The sequence below is a fragment of the Centroberyx gerrardi genome, chromosome 14, assembly GCF_048128805.1.
Source record: "Centroberyx gerrardi isolate f3 chromosome 14, fCenGer3.hap1.cur.20231027, whole genome shotgun sequence".
NCBI classification, from domain to species: Eukaryota; Metazoa; Chordata; class Actinopteri; order Beryciformes; family Berycidae; genus Centroberyx; species Centroberyx gerrardi.
In genome coordinates this window covers 28369400-28384763 of record NC_136010.1, presented here as the reverse complement: position 1 = coordinate 28384763, position 15364 = coordinate 28369400, and the positions used below count along the sequence as shown (strand labels likewise).

The 15364-nt window shown below is 42.9% G+C and overlaps 2 protein-coding genes across 4 annotated transcripts; one reads left to right on the top strand and one right to left on the bottom strand.

Moving 5' to 3' along the window:
- Positions 1 to 105: 105 nt before the first annotated feature.
- ubiad1 (UbiA prenyltransferase domain containing 1) lies at positions 106 to 4223 on the bottom strand. Its single transcript, XM_071916671.2, has 3 exons — positions 4034 to 4223; positions 2380 to 3005; positions 106 to 1091 (listed from the first exon to the last, which is right to left on the bottom strand). The coding sequence occupies exons 2-3, from the start codon at positions 2942 to 2944 to the stop codon at positions 604 to 606; spliced, it is 1053 nt and encodes a 350-aa protein (XP_071772772.1). The 5' UTR covers positions 2945 to 3005; positions 4034 to 4223; the 3' UTR covers positions 106 to 603.
- Positions 4224 to 6477: 2254 nt separating this feature from the next.
- Positions 6478 to 14892, top strand: mmp23ba (matrix metallopeptidase 23ba). 3 transcript variants are annotated; one of them, XM_071916670.2, is made up of 8 exons: positions 6479 to 6800; positions 10163 to 10299; positions 11149 to 11288; positions 11760 to 11927; positions 12065 to 12229; positions 12660 to 12770; positions 14003 to 14129; positions 14225 to 14892. In XM_071916670.2, the coding sequence occupies exons 1-8, from the start codon at positions 6666 to 6668 to the stop codon at positions 14397 to 14399; spliced, it is 1158 nt and encodes a 385-aa protein (XP_071772771.1). In that variant the 5' UTR covers positions 6479 to 6665; the 3' UTR covers positions 14400 to 14892. The 3 variants fall into 3 exon arrangements, with proteins under 3 accessions (XP_078144277.1, XP_071772771.1, XP_071772769.1); XM_071916668.2 differs by having other exon boundaries at positions 11146 to 11288; XM_078288151.1 differs by lacking the exon at positions 12660 to 12770 and having other exon boundaries at positions 6478 to 6800; positions 11146 to 11288.
- The last annotated feature ends 472 nt before the right edge of the window (positions 14893 to 15364 follow it).

Here is a 15364-nt window from a genome sequence, read left to right as displayed (position 1 = left end):
TGTTCTATGAGATGTGTAAGTTTGCCAGTAAGCAAGGCAACATTTTACTGCCAGGTTTTTGAATAGAAATTGACTCACCAGCTTAGTTGACAATGACATAGCCCATCAGATTCAATGAGGTTTATTAGAATCCAGTGAAATCAATTTTGGCTCTCCAAAGGAGTCAACAATGAACAAACTAACATTGCGTACCATAAAGAGAGTGCAATGTTAATAACTGGTTTGACGTTGACGTTTTGGGCGTCAGTGTTGTGTTGTGAGGAACTAAGAATATGGCAACTTCCTTTATTGTCTGTCATATGAAGAAACCGTGTCCTACCTCTATCGTAATAAAATGACACCAACACTTCTGACTTAAACCAGCGCACATTATTGTGGGCTTAATACTGAAAAAAAATACATGTCTGATTACACCCTCAGTGTCGCAGAGGAGGAACTAAACTAACAATTTTTATTCAGCTTATAAATTAGACAATAAATTAAAGCCAGTGAAACTCCTCAAACAAATCGGTACAAATACAAAGACGTACATAAACTAGTCTGTATTAAAACGACGATGACGACAAAGAAAAAAAAAAATAGAAAACGGCAAAAGCTAGTGAATCACAGTAACGGCAAGCTGCCGGGCGGCGCCAGGATGATCCCGAAGACGTAGAAAAGTCCCATGAGGAGGTTGAGCTTGGCCGTCTTCTGCGGGATCTTGGCGTAGCACCGGCTGCGGAACTGCTTCTCCAGGGGGAAGGCCATGGGCAGCGTGAGCAGAGGCAGGGCCATGCTGATGGTGTAGCGCGTGGCCAGGATGCAGAAGAGCACGTAGGGCACGAACAGCAGCAGGTTGTACAGCACGTAGGACAGCGTGGGCCCCACCAGGATGGCGAGCGTGACGATGCCCGCCTGCTTGTCAGAGTCCATGTCTCGGGTGTTGTTGCTGTGCAGGATGGCCTCCGTGTTGAGGGCCAGCGGCACGGCGTACACCAGCGGCAGCACCGACAGGTAGCCCACCTGCACGGCGTGGGCGAACATGACCGCCAGCGGGCCGAAGGTGATGAGGATGACCACGTCGCCCAGCGCCACGTACTTGAGGCCGATGCCTGGGGGGGGGGGGGGGAGAGCAAGCGGTGGGCATGTGTAAACTTTAGTACATTGGTTCTCAAAGCAATATTCCACTTAGTTTTAACATGGGGGTTATTTGGCACTTGACCACCATGAAAACCAGAATATAAACTACTCAGCAAGATCAGATGCAGCTGGACGAGTTTGTAGCGTTCAGATTTTTACTTCCCATTCATTTGAATGAGGCCACAAAATAGACTGAAAACTGACATTTAACACGTTGGTGAACAGATTCAACAACAGATCCTGCTTTTAAGACAACAAAGCAGTCCTTGGTCAGTCGTCATTGTGCATTTCTATTCTTGGTTTACACTAAAATTAGACTAGTATTCAAAAATAAAAGTAGATCTGGTTTCCCAAACAGGAACTATCTCTCCTAAATGGTATCCCTCCACTATGTTCTCTTCTATCAATAAAAATGCTATTTGGTGAAATGATGTTCTAAAACGTTGGACCCACAGTCAGTTGAAAATCACAGCAGCAGGATCTGTTGTTGAATCTGTTCACCAACGTGTTAAAGTCAGTTTTCAGTCTATTTTCAGGCCTCATTCAAATGAATGGGAAGTAAAAATCCTAATGCTACAAACTCGTCCAGCTGCATCCGATCTTGGTGATTAGTTTATATTCTGGTTTTCATGGCGGTCAAGTGACGAACAACCCCCATGTTAAAACTAAGTGCAATATTGCTTTAAGTTTAGAGTTTCTGATTGAGATTATGATGATAATAATAATAATAATAATAATAATAATAGTAACGCCGTTCTTTAAAGCTACACCAGGCAAAGATTTTTATGTGAAAATTCTTATTCATTCAATTCTTATCAGGCTAAATCACAAAGTGGGGCTGCAACCGAGAAGAGAGTCCCATCCCCACTAATAAAGATGCTGTAGATTCACCCTGTTCATCCGAATTAAATGTTGGTGTCGGGTATGGTCACTTCTCCGCCCGCAGGAAGTGACTAATCAAAACTTCAGAGTGAAATCCAAACTGTCTCCAGAGAAAGCTGGACTCACCAATGTTAGATATTTTGTCTCTCTCGTCTCTTTGGTATACAGCATCACCACCGCGTTGGTAAACATGAGTGTGCTGTGTGCGGTTTGCTGACGTCACATTACAGGATTTCTGGGTATTCAAATTCAAATTTTACAAACAGTTACCTCTGCCATTTGGAGACGTGCAAAGACGCCTGGTGCAGCTTTAAAGTAAGGCGTTTGTGTGAACAGCGAGGCAGCGATCCAAGAGAATCAAGTTAATATTTCACCCACCTCCGGTGTATAGAAAAGAGCTGGAGAGCCCTCCAAAGTAAATAAGGGCAAGGTGCTCCAGTCTCAGCGTGGACAGGAAGTACAGCAGCGTGGCGCACAAGCACCCCACGGAATATAACACCGCTCCGAACATGACCACATCCTGCGGAGCCAAGATCTCGTCCACGAGAGTCCTATCGTCGCTCTTCTTGTGGTCAATCCCTTTGGAGAAGTCATAGTAGGTGTTTACGAGGTTGCCCGCCCCATGGACCACGAGGACAGCCACCGCGCACACCATGAGGATGACCAAGTCCACCGAGCCGTCCAGTTTGTAGGCCAGGGCGCTGCCGAGGGCCACCGGCGTGAGCGAGGCACTGAAGCTCCACGGCCTCAGCGCCAGGACGTAGGCGGCGCACTTTTGCCTCACGTCAGACGTCACCCGGGCCATCCTGGACATGTGCTGGCCGCCCAGGTGGTGATTGTGCACCATGTTATTCAAACTGGTCTGCCATTGTTGGCCGTTGTGACCGTTTGATCCAGCCAAAACAAATGTTTCCGCCCTGCTTTGTTTCGCCTCTTTGGCCATTCCTCCGCAAGGGTTTCCACAGTACCAGAGATGCTCCTGAACGCCAAAGTGTCTGGTGTTCCTGTGTCGATAAAAATATATCAGCAACATGACTAGAAATACAGTTGGCAGAGTACAGCACACACCACAACCCCAAGTTGGCCCTTGTAAGGAGAGAACATCACACCTAACTCCATTCAGAAATCCGGCAGTTTAATGTTGCCTTGCTTATTGGAAATGGTACTTAACTGGTGGAACAAATTTTAAGATCTTTCGCAAATTATTAGGGTCTTCTAGTAAATTCGGCATATAGATGATCCATGAAGCAGCACCTTATTTCAATAAAATCCTCTGGTTTTGGAAGTGGTTCACAGTCCTTGGTGCCGCCCACCACAGTGTATTTTAGTGAAAGAGGACAGTGGGAATATGAAGTTTCATTGTAATAAGTCATACTTGGTGTATGCCGAATAAAAGAGTGGCTCCAAAAGATTCGACATAGGTTTTAACTCATGTTCTACCATGTACATTTTACTATAAGCAAGGCAGTATTAAACTGACTGCTTTTTTTTTGGTGTTTGGTGTGATGTTATCTCCATGCAAGAGAGCGTATCGGGGCTAAGCACAACATATATATTGTAATATTACAACAGACCTGTTGGAGTGTTTCAAGCAAGTCCATAGGGCAGTGGGAATACTCAAGTATTTTAGCAGCGAAAGAAATTCACTAAAATTACTGCTGATATCGCTGTATAGTAGCCAGTTACATGAAGAAGTACTGTAACAGCTCGCTATCTTCATTTTCACATTGGAATAGCTGACTTTATAGCTAAAGGAGCACTAGCCAATTCCTTAGCTACCCAACACATGTGACATTTCCCCAAATATCACCCATTCACACCTCTTGGAGAAAAAAAACAGTTTTGAGGGGAAACTTATACAATTAACAACTATTTCTTGTCATTCAGATAAGGGCATCGCAGTCATGGTGGGCAAATAACAACAAGCTAACTAGTGACTGAGATTATGGGATTAAAGCTAACTGGCTAGCTAGCAAGCTAACGTTATTTCTACAGGGTAAGAGGGGATGAAATGTCCGACAGCAGCCCATACCTGTTATGTCTTTATTTTCCGAGATAAACTAGTTTTCACGCCATGTAAAAGCATATTTCTGTGACCGCATCCAACACACAGGTCTCAGCCTGGTTCGGTGAGTGGACAGTTAGCTACGTGTCAATTTCGAGGGTATTTGACTGGTTGGCCACTGTGAACCCTGCTGCACCTGACGGGCGCCATTTCCTCCTACTACCAGAAGCGCACCAGCACATAGAGGACGTGGGAAACGCGTCTCATACGAATAGTTCCGCCTAGTGTTTTTAATACTGTGGAATTATGTAAACAATTTGTACATCAGGCTGTTGTATTTAAAGCAAGGCACAACATAACAAAACGGAAAACTCCGAGATAACGTAAAAATAGATAAGAATACATAAAGAGTGAAAACAGTCTATAAAACTGAACATCTTCCACAATTCCTGAAGCAATGTCACTAGAATGTTTTCATTGTTTCTCTTCATACATTTCAGTGATCTGGAGTGGTTATGCATCAGCCTAGTTGTTGTTATTTTCAAACGCAGAGAACTTGCTTGGTTTGTACATATTTTTATTTGTGAATAAAGAATTTCCCAAACATTAGGATAAATAATTGATTATAAAGTCTGCCTTCTTATTATCTAACACCATAGCGAAGACCACATTGTCTCTATATTGTCTAAATATATTGGATTCCAGCCAAACACATATCTTCATAGAATATTTTACAAAACAGGAAAAAACAGGAAAACAAATGATCTGTTGATTCAATTTGATCAATAGAGACAACACAATTACTATGGTCAGTGTTAAATCAGTTGGTAATAATGCTGTCTTCACATGCTCCTTGTAAGCTCTTATTTGCTACTTAATATTTTTCATTAGCCCATAGTTATGGCTTTATATTACAGCCATAGGCTTTTTAAGACCCCTCCAATCTTTGCTGCTTTCAAAAATTAGATGTTTTTTAAATTAGGGTTTTTTAGTGGCTATTTTTATTCTACAAATCAATCAGTACAGAGATAAACTACTTTGTACTGCACCAGTAGAATGAAGAGGTGGACATGTATTTGTGTAATGAATTTATTAGCCAAAAGTTGTTGTATAGGCCTACATCACTTTTTCCATCAGTTGCTGACATGACTTCCTTGCTATCCACCCCTAAACCTATCACAGAAAATTCCCACTTTCCTCTGAAGTATTTATCACTTTTTGGGTTATTCTCGGCTCAAGTGGCAAATAGGCTACAATATTCCCGACAGTACTTGCTGCCATGAGCAAAAATAACTTTTTCTTCCGCTTTTTTTCTTCCGCCTATGTTTTATGGCGGCTGGAATGACCAAAGACTTTTTAGTCAAAGATGTCTTTATTAGAAAGAAAATTTTGATTTTTTTTTTTTTTCGTTTTGATCTAGCTACATCTACTGGCTGATCTGATTTCAAAATGTTGTATCAGAATCAACTCAACTTCAGGGCTTCCAACAACCAGAATTGATCAATTCTACAACAAATGCAATCAAACACTGACTGATATCCAACTTTTAATAAAAGGACGATATTGGGCCCATATATCTGCAAACTGATATATCGGTCTAATCTTTTCTTTAAAAAAAAAAAAAGTATTTACTATCTGAAAGCTGAATGAACAGTATTTTCTAGTAGGAAACTCGTATCTACCATGTTTCCCACATGACTTGAATGCAGCATAATAACCTAACCGTTCTGAAAGGTTGTGACTTGAGAAGTAGAATCGTTTCAATCCTCATTTCTGATTGGCTGGGTCACGTTGGAAGCTGTTGAATACCCGATAAACGCATAGCCTACATTTGACCGCATAACAGGTTAATGATAATAGCCTATAGGCTATAAACTCACATCTGTGATTGCATAACACGTAGTTTAAATATGAATGAGCTCCGTGGTGGGATTATGGTGGTGAGAATAAAATTTATTAGATTAAATTATGATGAGAATAGCCATTCTTGTACATTATGTAATTGGGAACAAAATGAACAATTCGTTCATTTTGATGGGAGACCCCAGGGGGGTCCCCGGTCCCCGGACCCCACTTTGACAACGAGGTCCAAATAATAATACCTTGTCAGTCATTGTTCTATCTTGTCCCCAGTAATTGAGTGGATATTCACAGGTTTGGAAGTTTTGGCTTTAGATGCAGGGACTTTGCCATAGCAGCTTGAGGTTTAGTGACTTGACGCCCCTGCTTTATTTTTCCAGTAGCCTTGCCTAAAATTTTGAAAAATCATGTACAAAATAAGCCAGCTGATGTTGCTTTAACTGAAACCTAGAGGCTGCACCGCACTTGACGGACAGAGTAAGCTTGGTTTTCATTAAACAGTCTCGACGCTGACCCCATGCCCCATCTAAAGTAATGTGAAACCAGCCCTCTGGCAGACGGGACTGTACGGAAGAGAGCCTCGCTCCGCCGCCGCACGCTCACTTTAATGCAGTCTGCACCGCGTCCACAACCCGGTCCGCAGGCTGGACTGCGCTGCCGCGAACGGAACGAGTAGCAAGAGTAGTAGACTAGCGAAAGATGCGATGGACGAGCATTAATGTCCACGGGCATAGATGGTAAAGCTGTCTAGTCTTCGTCGAGGGATTCTTTTTCGTCCTGGAGGTGTGATATCGCAGCCATGGTGTCCTATCAGACTCCCAGAGGTTTCCAGACAGGCGGCTGGGGCTTCGCTGCTGTCCTCGCCGCAGCGCTGCTCAGCTTTCTGCTCGCGGGGATGAAAGGGACCGCCGCGTTTCCCACCTGGAGGCTGGAGGTATGCTGTGACCGCTTCATGCTCACCACGGGAGATGTGACTGCAACTTTTTACACCAGCGTGTTGTCTGTTGTGAACTAATATAAATTGGCTAGCGCCGACATGCTGCGCTCTCGTGTGGAAAGATGGTGACCAAACTCCACTCAGAAAAACTGGTAATTTAATGTTGCCTTCCTTATCGGTAAATACTTGGTAGACTTAGAACCTTTTCTTACTCTTCAAAAGCCACTCTTCAATTCGGCGTATATTCAATTCACGAAGCATCGCTTATTTCAATGAAAACGAAACTTTTGTAAGTAGTTCAACTGCTATTCCCCCAGTCTTTTTTCCACCAAAATGCACAGCGAAGGACGGCAGTGTGCGGTGTGAACCGATTCTAAAAGTTGAGATTTTCTTGAAGTAAAGTGCCGCATGGATGAATTATTAATATGCCGGATTTGCCAGAAGATCCTAACGATCAAGAATACGTCTTACGTTATGTCCCACGAGGTGTGTGCATTTGCCGGTGAGCAAGGCAACATTAAATTGTCAGAAATTTGAATGGAGTTTGGCGTGTACCTGAAAACGGCACTTATGGGGGCTAATACAGGCCATAACTAGAGTGAACATAATTAATACACCACTCACTTTATTCTTCCTTCAAATTGACCGCTGTTACCATGCAGAACCCCACATCCGAATACTTAAATATGCATCCGTTGTCCATGCAAATTTAATAATCTCTTTGGCTTTGACATCAGATAAAATTAGTAACGCATGGTATCATTACACCACAAATTCGGATAAAAAGTAAGGTGAATAAAGACAACTTCAATCACTGACACCCACCCACTGTGTTACAGAGCTGGATGGATGGCTTTATGTCATTTCCTTTGACACACACTTATCCGTCATTCAAGACTAGTAGAGGGTGAGGATTACATAACTGGCTGACTTCAGCTTCTTGTACCAGAATAAAATAGATTTTGTAATAATAAAAAAAGACAAACTAGATCATCTGATTATAGTTTCACACCGAATATAATAAGATACAGTGAAATACCATTCTGAAAGTATTCCCTTTTACTCATACTGCAAAGAATACATGCATACTTAATATGTTTAGAGACAAAAAATTGGACATAAAGGTGTTAGTACATGTAGATGACATTCATTCAAAATCATTTCTTCTCGTGTTGGCAGTATACATTGTATATCTGCAACATATATTTGAAATATACAGTATTTCGACCCATTCTCAGCTTCAGTATTTTCAAGAGAAAGTCCACCTCAAGTGAAAGTGAACAGGCAGCTATCACAGACAGTTCAGACAGACAGACTGTGACAGACAGTTCTCCATTCCTCAGTGTTTTAAACTCAGTTCAATAAATCTTGATTCATTCCCTATAGGGGCAATTCATTAATTTCCTTTATTTTACCAGGTAGGTTATTGAGAACACATTCTTTTACAATAACGACCTGGAATGCAATTACTGGAAATTCAACTTTTACAGTGTCAAAATACTTTTAAAGCTCTTGATTAATTGTCATAGACTGTTAGTCCTTACACGAAGAGCTCTGTCAATCAATTTGAGAATGAAAAAAAGTCAATGATTTGTTTCTCTGTGGCAGTGATTTGGGCCTTCAACATTTATGAAAGTAACAGATGAAAACCATAATCCCTCTCTTACAAGTCACCAGAAATGAGGATCCTTGGGGATTTGTCTTCAGATGCTTTGCCCATAGCGTCAGCACACACCATCGCTTTCAAGGTTTAGTCTAGCCCGCTTGTTCCGGACTTCGTGATTCAAGGTTTATCTTTATTTGTGCCAAAGCGTGAGATTAGATTTGCAGCAAATCTAACAAGACATGACACATAAAGAACTGCGCTGGGCGTACAACATTAAACACCTCATAAATCTCTGAACACAAGAATCCAGTGTGTCATCCGAGGTCAGGAAAGCAAGCGTTGTATAAAACATTGGCCCACAGATAATGCAATACAGCAATATTATCATTAGCGCAGTAATCTTCACCAACATTAACAACAATGGAGAGCAGTCTAGCTGACTGGCTGCCTCTGTTTCATTATCTTGGTAAGGAAATGAAAGAAAGGAAATACTGCATCCATTTGTCTGGGAGTAGCAGACGCAGGAAAGGAGGTTAGGGTGTAGAATACAGAGTGGATCTTCAAAAGTTTCCCCAGTAAGAAAGTACAGTAGCAGGTTTACATGGCTGAAGCTTAGAACAATATGTATTCCTTAAAGAAAACAAGATTCAGGCTACATGGGTAGTATGAATGTGAGAATGGGCCCCTTTTTTTCTCATTTTCTGAAAGTATTTCATAAGTATTTCTGTTTTACATCAGCCAAGGTCAGAATCACGGTCCAACTTCAAGTGTCGGAAAGTACAGTTATCGCTTCAACCCATTTCGGAATAAAGGTATATATTTTATCAACCGGTGCAATCACTATTATGAAATATTTTTGCCAAAGCAAACCCAAAAACTTCGATTTAACTCACAGCATATTTACGATAGCACTAAAATGCAAAGCACCCATGGACGGCCTTTGACTGCTATAAAGGGAGAGTAGAATCCAGGTGTTATTATTTGGAGTCTTATTTGCCCCTCCCCAAAGGGACATCAGACGCAACCTATCTGTGAAATGTATCATACTTAACGTTTGGAGAGCGCTTTTACTGCTGACCACTTCCTTTTTCCATGAGATGGAATGCCCCTTGCATGAAAATGTAATACGTAACATTCACATGCAAGAGTAGTTAGTAGTAACTGTAAAATTACAATAGAGTTTAATATCCACAGCCAGAAATGTCAAACGCTTTCTACGGTATGCAATATGCATGTACACTGCCTGTCAAAAGTTTGGATACACCACATTTTTCTTTATTTTTACCATTTTCCACATTGTAGAATAATAGTAAAAACATCAAAACTATGAAATAACACAAATGGAATTATGCAGTGACCAAAAAAGTGTTGAAACTTATATTTTAGATTCTTTAAAGTAGCCGCCCTTTGCCTTGATGGAAAGGCAAAGGCTTTGGAAAGAAATTCATACATAGGCATCAACTTCACTATTTATATTTGTCTAAGAAACTATTTTCAAGCATTTAAGCAGAAGCCTTTAGATCAAAATGGCTTTAAGATGATGAAAAACAGTACAGATTCAATCAGGTGGGTCCAAACTTTTGACGGGCAGTGTATATCCAAAATCTATAACCCAAACATGGCTTCAGAGCCCTCGAGGTTGAGTTCAGTTGACCATAAAGCCATTTCACCAGCCACTGGTTCCCTATCGCTGCCAGCTCGACAGCTTGAATATAATGTAAGGTGGTTAATCAAAGGTTTTTATTTGTCCAAGGAAGAAGCTCACACCAGTGTGTTGCTCATTGGGATCCGCAAAGACGCCCGCTCGCAAGTGCTCCACCTCTCCAGGAACAAGCGCTACACCCTCACCCCGGAGCAGCTCAAATGGGACAAGTTCAAGCTAACATACAAGTATTCATGTTCAATTCTTATGCTAGTGGGTTAGCAGCTCCTCAAAGCTCATTATCTACTCACCCCCATGTCAGTGGAAACGCCATTGAAGTTTGTAGGACCTCCAAAGACACAGGGAGTTCGCTCATGTAGTTCCATCTCAGCCTGCTCCCAAACTATTGAAGTTAACGGGGCCACCTGACAATGCTGTGGTCACCCTATAGCGCTGTAGCAGAACACTCTGCTTGCTACTGTAGAACAAAGCATTGTCAGTGAGGTAAATTTAGGAGATAAAGTAAATATTGGACTTTTGGACCCACAGTGCAATCGTTTGACTACAAAACACTTGGATTACGCTGCACGAGCTGAATGGAGAAATTTGATTGACATTTTATACTTTTTGGAGCTGTAAAAAGACAGTCCTGTTAACTTGGGAGAAGGCTGAGATGGAACTACAGGTGTGTTTGGTGGTCCTACCAACTTCAGTGGAGTTTCCACTGACATGCGGGTGAGTAGATAATGACTGAATTTTCATTTTGGGCTGAACTATTCCTTTAAGACAGGGTTTTACAAGCTGTTCAGTAAAATGATATCCTCGCCTCCATCATATTGATAGTGGACGATACTGATCCATTTCTGACTTTTATTCAAAGGCCAATATCAACCCAAGATATCGGCAAACCGATATCGGTCTAACCCTAGCTGAGATGATAGAATATCAAATCTCAGTAATGTAGCTCTTCCCGTAGTGCTTGTGGGAATTCTGGTCTGTCTGAACAGTAGCCATTGTTTTTTGGCAGATTCTTCTGCTTGAGAAAAATGTGTAGAGAGACCGGTATTAACTACACGATGGTATTGTTTTCTGAGCAGGTTGCTGTCCTTTCCAACAAACTTGATGAACGCCAGCGACACGCGCAGAGGCATCGCCAAGGCTTTTGGCATGTGGAGTGACGTCTCACCATTCAGCTTCAGAGAGGTGCCAGCTGACCAAGAGGCAGACATTAAGATAGGTGGGCACTCTGCGTGTGGATACATCAATCCCAAACAGATGTTCCTTGGCTCGGAACTCTGGTCCTGGGCTTTGTCGTTCCGGCTTTTCTCTCCGCGCTGTCATCACCGAAGCGTCTCTGCCTCCAAGCTCATTAAATCACACTACCGCGACTATATTACTAAGCTTATATTCCACATGATTCATACCTCGGTTTGTACGAAAAAAATGCCTAACAACTTCCATACATGTCGGCTCAGGGTGAAGCGACCTAAATTATGCTTTATCTGTCCCTTTGGGTACAAGCTCCAGGGTCCGGCATAAATTCTCAGTGACAGTGAGAAAAATGGTTGTCATCCTGCGGGGCGAAGCCTGGAAGAAGTTCTGTTCTTTGTAATTCATCATCTCCGGGCTGTACTGTACACAGGATAGAAATACTGGAGCGAGGGTTTCCCTCCTCGGCTCTGAGGTATGTCTCTCTCTCTGTTGGCAGGTTTCTACCCCATCAACCACACTGACTGCCTGCAGTCCCACTTGCACCATTGTTTCGACGGCATCACTGGAGAACTGGCCCACGCTTTCTTCCCACCAACAGGCGAGATCCACTTTGACGACCATGAGTACTGGATTCTGGGAAACATGCGCTTCAGCTGGAAAAAAGGCATGTATCTTTATCATGTTTGTTGAAATTGTGAGTATTTAAGCGGTAGTGTGATGGATGCGGTAGACGCGGAGTTGGACAGCTCGCGAGGTACACGGCAATTGAAACATAAAATAATCCACTGTGTCTTCGCGCAGGGGTTTGGCTGACGGACCTCGTCCACGTGGCAGCTCATGAGATCGGCCATGTCCTGGGACTCATGCACTCCCTGAACCCCAAAGCTATAATGCACCTGAATGCAACTCTGACAGGGCGCAAGCTCATCACACAGGATGAGGTGTGGGGTTTGCACCGACTCTACGGTACGTTCAAAATCCTCATTTAACATACTGTCACAGATGTAGAACAGGGCTTCAGGGAACTTTTCAGCCCAGGACACAAATGAGACATTTCTTCTCTTGGTCTAGGACCCATGCTGATTAAAATTCTTACGCTTGACACGTGGAGAACCACCAGTACAAAGCCTATGACCCACTCTGGGTCACAACCAACAGATTAAGAAACCAGGACGTAGAACATACTTTAGGTCTGGGTCAATTCGGCAACTGATTCCGAAGGCCAACGTGGCATTAATGAATATTGTAGAAACTCACTCATGAGTCATCATTAGTGTGTGTTATGGTGAGTCATTCCCATTGGAACCAAAAGCAGATCAGAACTCCAAATTCCTTTGCTGCAGACTGAAAGTTGCTCTCTGATCCTCCTCCTCACTCCATCTCCCCTCTCCTCCAGGATGTTTGGACCGATTATTTATCTGTCCAGCCTGGGCTCGGAAAGGCTATTGCGACAGCAAGCGCAAGCTGATGCAGAAGCACTGCCCCTCCAGCTGTGATTTTTGTTACGGTAAGATGGAGCAGTAGTCCAGGGGAAAAAGATTTCTCTCAATTGAGCAGCGCAGGGAGCTGCTGTGAACCGTTTGCCAATGGAGCAACGGGAGCCAACAGGTCCAGCCATGCAGAACTGCGATGGGGGTTTTCAAACATCTGATTTTAAGGGAGATTAGTGCTTGCCACTGTAGGAGACTTGTTCAATTATTTAGTCCTGGAGAACTTCAGTGTCCCCGGGGAGGCAATTTGCGTTTTAGCACAGAACTTTAACAGAATATAACAGCTACCTGTTGATCGCTGCACCTGGACGAGTGCTGGTTTTTCTCAATTAAGTACCAATAATGTATCGGCACTCTTGGCAGCCTGACTACTCTTAAGGTCTATAGTCAAATGCAGTATTGCTGAGGTCCCCTGTTGCACAACAGGAAATGGCTCCTCCTAACCATCACAGCACATAGATTGTTGTGGGTTTCTGAGATTTTTGTCCGCAACAAGGGACAGTGTGGAGAAAGGCAAGAGGATACGATTCCTGGCTCACAGTAATCTGTTCCTCATTGTTGATTGGGAGACGTTGTACGGCTGTGGAAAATTCCTGAGTGACTCCAAACCGCTGGAATTTCAGACTGTGGCTTGAGGGTTAGAGACACACAAGGTCAATTTGGATTTTTGCGGCATTAACGAGAGCGACTGTTTTTTAAGCAAGACTTTCAGCTGATCACGAGGCGGCCCGTTGTGTTTGTCCAAAGCCAGATGTGAGAGATTACACTGATAAGACAGTCTACGGCGCCAGCAGGTCAGGGGTTATAAAAAGCTCAGTAAGTGTCTGACGTGATAACATTTGTTGCAAATATTTTGAAGGTAATCAAACGCTTGGCAACGCAATTGTTATGCGTCAGCTCTACAAAGCTTCACCACTCACAACATGACTTTAAGACACCAAGATTATGAAATAACAAAAGTGTATTGTCTGACAGTATAATCTCTTCTGTCTCTCTCCTTAGCTGATTGTTTTTTCTTGTCCCAGCTCTTTACTCTTACATGATCGTTCTATGGTCAAAGGAATATTTTATCCTGACCATCCAGTCTTGACCTTTGTACTCTGTAATTTTGGTTACTTGTAATTTTGTCAATCCAGGAATTGAAGCTCATTCTACTGTTGCACTCACTGTAAATCTCTCTGTACAGGAGCGTCAGCTGAATGCCTAAAATCTAAACGTTACTCAAGAGTTGCCCTCCATTTCTCCACAGAATTCCCTTTCCCCACTGTGGCCCCCACCCCGACCCCCCCAAGGACCAAACATAAGCTGGTAGCCGAGGGCAAGAAGCTCACTTTCCGGTGTGGGAAGAAAATTGCATCCAAGAAAGGCAAAGTATAGTGAGTATAGCCGTCTCCTCCTGTATCGCACCACCTTAACGCGGTGAAGTTATTGATCTAATTGAGCGCCGTTTATCGTTTGACCCCCGTTCTAGCTGGTACAAGGACGGGGAGCTGCTGGAGTTCTCGCACCCGGGCTACATCTCCTTGAAAGACGACCACATCAGCATAGTGGCCAACGCCATCAATGAAGGCACATACACCTGCATTGTGAGGAAAAAGAACAAAGTCCTCACCAACTACTCCTGGAGGGTACGTGTGCGCTTCTGAAGGCCAATGCCGGCCCCCTGCACACTGGGTAGTCGAAACAGGACACACACACATACACACGGTCAAAAGGAGACCTCATTCACCAGGGCACATATTTCTATGTATTTTTGTTATCTTTTCTTTAACCTCCCCCACACAACTGTCTATTGTCCATTATTTGTTGTTTTGTAAATGCATTTTCATATGTGCAAAAATAAACATTCCGTGACAAGTAGTATTGTTGTGAAAATACTACCTGAATGTGAAAAGCTGTTTGCGACAAGATCTGAGTCGATATGAAATTTCAGCCAAGATAAGTAGACATCTTGAAACAGACAAGTGGAACTTCATCTCAAAATAGGGTCCAGGGACACCCAAGGGTCTTTGAGGGGGTCCCCAGCAAAATGAGGAATCGTTTGATATCACAATAATTTAAATCAATAGAAATTATTGCAGTTAGATAATGTATGAGAATATTCATATCTTAAACTTCACTTATCACTATTATGTCCCACGTACAGTGAAGACAGTGCTACAATTAAATACTAAATCAATAATAAGTCTTATCATGTGTGTCCCTGGGAAAAAATGTTATCCAATGAAGGTCCGTGGCCCTAATGTGTTTCTATTTGGGGGTCTGTGACATGAAAAAGTTAGAGAAACCCTTGCTCTAATGCATGCCATTCCTATCATTTACACACTGACCAAACTGAGCTACTCAGGCCAGAATAAGCAATGTTGTCTACAGCCTTTGGAACTATTTGGACCTTTATCCACATATGGAACACCTCAGACGTCTAGCTTAGTTTACTAGCCTCACAGTGAGGCCAACGCTCTGCCTCAAGAGACCGAGCAGTCAGTTCCACTACCAAGCCCTCTTTCCAAGCTTACTCAACACATCAGGTGTAATAATCCACAGAAGGGCTTAGGAGGGGGGACCCATAGATAAAACTGATTAATGCACGTTTCCATTTTGCACTGGTCCT